The 7685-nt window shown below is 41.1% G+C and overlaps 1 protein-coding gene across 1 annotated transcript; it reads right to left on the bottom strand.

The window, feature by feature from the left end:
* Positions 1-241: 241 nt before the first annotated feature.
* On the bottom strand, positions 242-6984 carry PDZK1 (PDZ domain containing 1; the record flags this gene model as incomplete). The annotated part of the gene is made up of 8 exons (XM_080612031.1): positions 242-406; positions 1396-1695; positions 2540-2734; positions 3229-3425; positions 3676-3871; positions 5137-5273; positions 6217-6469; positions 6775-6984. 8 exons carry the CDS (start codon positions 6982-6984, stop codon positions 329-331), a joined length of 1566 nt encoding a protein of 521 aa, XP_080468157.1. The 3' UTR covers positions 242-328.
* Between the last annotated feature and the right edge of the window lie 701 nt (positions 6985-7685).

The raw sequence follows: 7685 nt of genomic DNA, 5'->3' as shown, positions 1-7685 counted from the left end.
GATGCTTACGAATATAAAGCATTTCTGCCTTCTGCTGCACTATACTTAGTTTTATACTTACAGTTATTTAAGCCTATACAGAAGGAAGTGACTAACTGTCCACCTTACAAGGCAGAAAGCAATGAAGTACAGTTGCAGTGTGTTAAATGAATGCAAGTTACACTGAAGTGTTTACTTCAGGCAGCTGCATTTCAGCAAGAGATTGCAGTCCTTTACAGGTATGGCACTCCTAGGAGCAGTCAGGTTCTGGGAGGTGTAGTAGCAAAGAACGAATGAAGAAAGAGGATTTAGAAGGTTTCTTTTTTTGTTCTTGGCATAGTTTGTCTCCTCACAACTTTGTGTCGTCACTGTTGTCACTGTCTGCTCTTGTAGAGGCAGCTGATTGTGAAGAGGAGGATGAGCTTGCCTGCAGAGGAGTAACAAATACATTCTGATTATTTGCAGTTCGAAAACATGCTTGATATGGATTATGAAGGACTCCTATTAAGGGACTCCTGTTTTCGTCTGCACTAATCATGTACTTGTTTGGATGGCAGAATGAGCCAACAAAGGTGATATTTTTTGTTGTTGAAGCGCTTTTTGGTTAATTACATTTAAATAGAAATTTATTCAATAGAGATTTCCTATTGTTTAATTCCCATCCCTGCTGAATTTGCACACAAAAGTGTTGTTAACCTTCTTTCTGCTGCAAAGTGCAGCTTGGTGGCTGAAACTTTTACAAAAACTTGGCAGCTGGACATTTTCAAACAAGGCTAGCAAAAAATGAACAGGAGGCAGCATTGGTCTTACTCTTCCTTGTCTGTGTCCTTTGCATGATCAGAAAAGAACATTTAAATGTTTAAGGCTGACCACACAGAGGATTCAAAATGACTGTTTCAAGAAGAAATACCTTCCTGCTTTTCTGACTTGTCATGCTTCGTATTCTTTCTAATGGCATGAAATGAGTAAATCAGCGCATTTCCTAGAAAATGTCATCATAACCTGTCAGTTGCTCTTTCCTCTACAAAAGGATCTGACATATTTCACCTGATTTCCCCAAAAGTGGTTTATGCTTTTTTGGTGTATTTAAGAACTTTTTCCCCCTGCATGTTCAGGATTGTATTGCCTGTTTCCCATCTTCGTCAAGGATTACTGTATTTGGATTATCTTGTTCTGTAAAACCTCTTGTGTGCACATTCTTTCTGTGATTTAATTTTGCATTAAAGATACTCGCCTGTATTATGTGTGGGGAAAGGAAAAGTTGTTTATGATAATCAGACTACAGCTTCCCTTTTAATAACATTAACTGATTTGCAATAATCCAGGCTTGAGTTAAAAATCCTAGCACAGGAATACTAGCTTTTTTCCTATTCCCTAGGTGATTTCTCAACATCTACTTAATGCAGTATTACTCACCCTTTCCCTTGGTTCAGATGAGTTTCTCTCTGGTTCTGATGGATGGTTTTCTGTGTAAGCAGGAGGTTCAGAAGTGTCATAGACTGGATCTGCCATAGAGGCTGTGATGGGAATGTTCTGGTCCTGGAAGTATTTGTAAGCATCTTTGCTGCACACCAGTAGTGTTAGTCTGTCACCACTATCTTGGATTCTTTCTACCACTTTGTCATAGGATTCATTCATCACATTCACGCTGTTCACTTCCACCAAGAAGTCGTTATTTTCCACACCTGCTCTGTCAGCTGGTCCGTGGTTTTTTACCTGCAAAGGCAAGTTCAAACTGTGATACTAGCATAGAACTTGGAAAGATGCATTAACAACTGATGGTTAGTGAGGATATTGTGTTCCTATTTTCCTTACAAGACAGCAAAATACAAGATGTTTATGCTTTCTTTAGAAGACAGCAGAACAAACATGGGGAAAATTTGTGGGGCAGAAATGAATTGGGACAGATAATAGGCATAGGCATGATAAACATGGAAGCTGCCAGTTTGGGATTTAAGGTACATCTTGATTTTGATAGACTTGTAGAAATGTGGCATGTTGGAATCATGGACAGGTGGAAAACCAATTTTCTTAATTATTTGCAAGTCCCTATCCAGTAACTTTAAAGTTAACTTTATTAAAGTTACAGTAAAGTTACCTCTGTTACATATCATATCCTTATTACATATCCTTAGTAATGAGCGGAACGCCTTCTCTCAAGAAAGCTAAAGGCACAGACGTGATTTGTTTGGGGTTTGACATTTGCCAGCCGTGGAATTCAAAAAAGGTGGGTAGAGCAGGGTGAAGGTGTCTCACTCTCAGGACATTCTACAGACAAAAAAATCTATTTAAAATACCAATTTTAGTATGCTGGTCTCATGAATAAAAGCAAAAATGATGCAAAAGCTGGATTTCCCTTTTGTCTAGGCATCTAACAGCATATTTTTTTATCTTGGTCCTACAATGTCAGTATGACTAACAGTTACAGATTTTATCAGAGTGTGCTGGAGAAGAGACTTGTCTTGTGTGGCTTTTCCTGAAGGCATTTGCAGGACAGGAGAGGGGAAGTTGGCTGACAGACTACTTGGGCTTTTCCTTGTTGCTCATGCTACATTAGTACCTCATTGATGAACAGTCCAGGCTTGTTCTTAATCATATTTAAACTGAAGCCAAATCCACTAGGCCCTTTCACCATCTTGCAAATTCTTGGCTTGTGGTTCACATTATGCTCAGTGTGCAACTCCACTCTTTCCTCTATTTTAGCTGGAGTTGAATCTTGTGCTTTGTAGTAGTAAGAGAAAGGGGAAATTTGACCCTGAAAAAAAAGTCACAAATAAAAAGACACAAATAAAACTGTGAAAAATCTGTGTCGGGCTTCATGATCAAAATGATCTGTTTGAAACCTTTTTAATGACTAAGACTTGAGCTGCAGTGAAGAGCTCTTTGCTAGTAATTTCTGGCTGAGTGGAAAACTACAATGTTGATCTATGTGAGAAAGGAATTTTGTTACTCATTTTGTTCATAAATGGTTACACAGCCACATAGCTCTGAATTTGCTATTTTAAACTTCTAACCTTTCTTGTGGTGTGATTTGTTCCAGCAGTGACTAAAATTCTGGAAGAGGCCAAAAATTTAGGGGTTTTGTGACTTGCTGTACGAGTGCAAGGAGAGTTGCTGAAATATGGGTGTATCTTAAATGTTTCCCACCAGTTGAAGTGTCTGTCAGAGCAGACTGGCTGTTTTATTGCTGCATATGTCTCTTCCTACTGATAAATTATAATTTCTAAGTAGTAGTTTGCATTTTCTTACCAGTTTATACATGGCATCAGTCTCCTTATCCACTACCAACAGTGTGGTTTTTGCCTCAGACTGCTTAATTTTTCCCACTACATTTTCATGGTCCAGACCACGCACCAGCTCTCCATTGACAGCTACTAAGATATCATTGTCTTTGAGACCCGCTATGGCTGCTGGGCTCTCAGCATCAACATCCTTGATTACATGATCTAAGATAGGAAGGGAGAAAAAATTGATGTGAAGGCTGGTAAGTTAAAAGACAGTAAAATGCATGGAAACCCTGATTGTCAGAATTGCACAGTCAAGACCTTTTACCCTCATGCAAGTCTGTTTGCAACATGTCTATAGAGGACTTCTAGATGACCAGTGAGAAGCCAAAAGACAGTGAGGTCTGCAAACCTTGTACCAGAAGAAGCTCTATAGCAAATGTCATGGTCTGCATGTTAACTAGGTTCTTACCACCAGTATTTTGTTCCATCCGTAGATAAAAGCCATAACCATTTTCTCCTGTCTGGATCTCAATAAGTCTTGGTTTGAGGGGAAGCAATCTCAGGCTGGCACTCTCTTTGCTCAGTACCATCTCCTGGCTCTTGTAATAGTGGTCTGTTTCTTCATTTGAAAGTAGAAACATAACATGATTCTCAGACTTCTTTACCTGTGGTAGTACATAATGCAGTCTTGGATGTCACCATTTCAACAGTATGTGGGAATTGTAGATACTTTGGTAACTGGTGTACTGATACATAGTGATGTGTGGGTGCTGTTGATGAATGAGCCATAAGGCGTAGGCCATGGTACCATAAGTTGACTACCCCTCACTCCCCATCCAGTCAGAAATTTGGGCCAAGATAAGATCTTGGGTATATAAGATCTAGTACATATATGAAGAAATATTATGTATTTCATACTGTGTTCCTGACCTTTAGGGAATTAGCTGTAGAGTGCCAAGAGTGTGGCATACAGTACCAGCAAGAATCCAGTGAGCCTCAGTAGATAATGCTTGGCTTATCTAGATATGGAACTCTACAATATAGACATATTGTGCCATCTATATGGCTATTTTAGTTTACAGTGACAAGAGTCAAGTTTCTGTCACTGTTCCATCTCCCTGTATTACTGATTCTGAGCATTTTCTTATTTGTTCAGCCTCTCAAAGTTCATCCTTCTCTTATTCCTTTATAGTATAAAGGGTGCTCTTTTGAACTCATCTTAACCAGCATCGCTCTGCTGCTGCTGTTACAGTAGCTCAATAAAACACGGGTGTTGCACAGTTCCATAGTTAGTAGCGTGTGTTGGACTGTGATATTGGAATTCTGGAGCATGTACTGCCTATCTCATGGCTCTCTGAAAACTCTTCAGCTCCAGCTGCGTTTCAGCAGTGCCAACAGTGGAAGCTGGAAGCCTCATTAGCAATATTCTTTGCAGCTGAGGCCAGGTAGTGAAATTACATACACAGTAGTTTTCATTAGTTTTGTACTTCTTAACAGGAGAAAGGAACTTCTGTCTAGAAGAATGAGTTTGCCCTGTTCCATGCTGACTGTATCACCAGAGAGTTCCCCGTCTTCCTTCCCTGGAAACCACATTTGATGACTTGCCCTCTTACTGTTACAAGTATTTCCAGGACTCTTAGGAGCAGAACATGATTTATCTAATAGTGTTCCTGGCAGCAGCACTCTTCATTTATTTAAAATTCTTTGCCCTGTCCTGATGGTGTTATTTATTCAGAGTCAGTTCAAGAGGCTGCTTGACAACAGAGCCAAAGCAGAGGGGATACTCTGCTGTGTTGACAATACATGAGCAGTAGCTTCCAGGATTTACTGTGAAGCATTCAAATCAGCCAGACCTGCCTCTTCAATAACGCTAATGGGTTGCTGTGAAAGTGGGCCAGAACAGAAGATGAATGAGTGTACAAACAAATACCTTTTCCACCACTTCCTCATGTGTGTCATTTTCCACATTTTTCCCATTGATTTCAATCAAGCGGTCGTTATTTTGGACACCAGCCTTTGCAGCTGCTCCTTGTGATGAAAGCTCTACTATGAACAACCCCTTCTGTCCTAAAATAAATGAAAGCTCATTATGCAGGGCAAGTTGATGACATATGCCTGAATTTAATGGTTAAGGAAACTCAGTACTGATGTCCTTAGAGACTCCTGGACTCTGCTTACATGCAGATTACAGTGACACCACAAATATTCTACATAGACATACCTCCATCTCTCTTATTCGGTCCTGAAAAAATCACTTCTGTGGGGGTGGAAGGCATTTGTTCACTATCTGCAGCTCAAACAATCTTTTATTTATCAAGAGTGCTGAAGGGGAGCACTGGATTTGATTCCCACCTCCTCCCCCTCCCAGTTTGAAGTGAGGAGCTGCTTTTGGTGGTGTTTTATATATTTCACAATTCACTGTGTTTGGAAGGCTTACCTGTTTGGTCTTTCAGTTATATTACATTTTGAAATATCCTCTTTAGAGGTGATGCTCTCCAGAAGACTTCCCTATTCTGTTAATTGGCCTTGGAAGAAAGGCATATGTGAAAGAGGTTCAAAATCCCTTGCTTTCTAAATGAAATAACTTACAAATTGGAAATGTGTTTATTACAGCTGTCTAGAACTTTGTCTGCTGGTACCTGAGGTTATTTGAAGGAATAGAACAGGACTTGATGTAGCATCTTGAGCTTATATCTGGTATTTAATCAGGGACTGCAAATTTTATTTTGGTAAGTTGGCTTAAATAACAAGCAGAAAATAGCTTGTTCTTTTTATGTCTTCCCTCTACTCCCCCATCTTTTCTCCACCCCGTAAGAAATGTGGTCCTTGGAAAACTGTGCACTGCATATGCTGTGCAGAAACGGGCTAGTGGTAGACCTGACCTCATCGTGCTTCTCACTTTCTGTCAGCAAGAGCAGCTTGTGTGTCCACATTGGCCTCCACATTAACTGTGAGTGCCTCTGTCCCTGCTTGCCATCTCTCTTTCTCTATACACACCATCTCTTCTCACCTTCTGTGGTTTTCAGAGAGAAGCCATAGCCTTTCTCCTCCTTCAGTAGGTAGCAGAGCCGGGGTTGTGGAACTGCAGTGATTGCTCCATTGACCATAGATGGTGGGGACTGCTGCTCCTGTTGCTGTCCTGTTGACACTTTTTGACCAAGCTCTTCCAAGTTTAATCCTTCCTTTTCAGCCTTTTGATAGGATGCATCATCCAGAACAAGTAGTACAACAGAATTCCCGCTGTTTTTGACAATCTCCACCACCTGTAGTGGGCGAGGCAAGCATGTGCTAGAGCAATTGACCTAAAAACATTCCCCAGGAAGGCTTGCACCATCTATTGTTTTTGTTGTCTCATCCCTCTGCTTATGCACTGTGGAGGCACCTCAAAGACATTTCATGCCCATAGTGGGTAATGAATGCTGTGGGGAGATTCTTAGAGCAGTTGACTTGGCTTTTGAATTTCCTAGCTGAAGATGTCATAAAAACTGGAATAGAAAACTTCACATAGTGGTATTGGTTCTGGGTAATGGGGGGAGTGGTGTGGGTCCCGAACTAAACAGAGAAGTACCTGTGCATGTTCTTGCTTGTCTACAAACACACCATTAACTCTGAGGACTCTGTCTCCATCCTTCAAGCCAGCCTTTTCAGCTGGGCTGTTCTTTGCCACGTTCCGAATGAGATGTCCTGCTGTGTCTTTCTCAACACGCAGGTAGAATCCGTAAGTCTTTTGGGGCATTTTGGTCACTTTACATTCTCGGGGCTGGAGAACAGAAATCATCTCTAGTAGACAGGATGGAAAAGGTATGTGTCAGTAAGAACAGTAAGCTTACCTAGTTATGCTCCCTCTCTATACATATAGAGACAGTTTGCTTCAGAATTCTTGGGTTTTTGCTTCCTGGGAATTCCTGCTGTGCAAAGCTGAAGCTAGTTAACAAGGATAGGGAGAAAAAAACAATTCCCTTTCCTCTCCCCTCCTCACTTTTCTTGTTTCCCTATCTCAAATGAAGAGCAAGATGCAGATCTGGAAGAAAGAAGTTGTCTGCCTGTGACAATGTGGTGAAAATTGAGGTGAAGATTTAATACCTGAATTAAGTCTTTGAGAGGAAAAATGATGGCAGCCCAAAAATATTGTAACACTGTGGGAAAGCTGTGTGACAAAATGGGATTTCACAGGAGCACGGAATGGTCAGGATGGGAAGGCATCTCTGGAGGTCATGTGGTCCAATGCCCCTGCTCAAGCAGGGCCACCTAGAGCCAGTTCCCCAGGAACCAAGTCTTGATGGCTTTCGAATATCTCCAAGGAGGGAGGGAAGCTCCATTACTTCTCTGGGCAACCTGTGCCAGTGCTCAAGTCAATCTCATAGTAATAAAAAGCATTCTTATGTTCAGACAGAGCTGGCTGTGTTTCCGTTTATGCCCATTGCCTTTTGTCCTGTCACTGGATACCACTGAAAAGAGCCTGGCTCCATCTTTGCACCC

The sequence above is a fragment of the Psittacula echo genome (assembly GCF_963264785.1).
Source record: "Psittacula echo genome assembly, chromosome: 3".
Taxonomy (NCBI): Eukaryota; Metazoa; Chordata; class Aves; order Psittaciformes; family Psittacidae; genus Psittacula; species Psittacula echo.
This window is presented reverse-complemented; position numbering and strand designations above follow the sequence as displayed.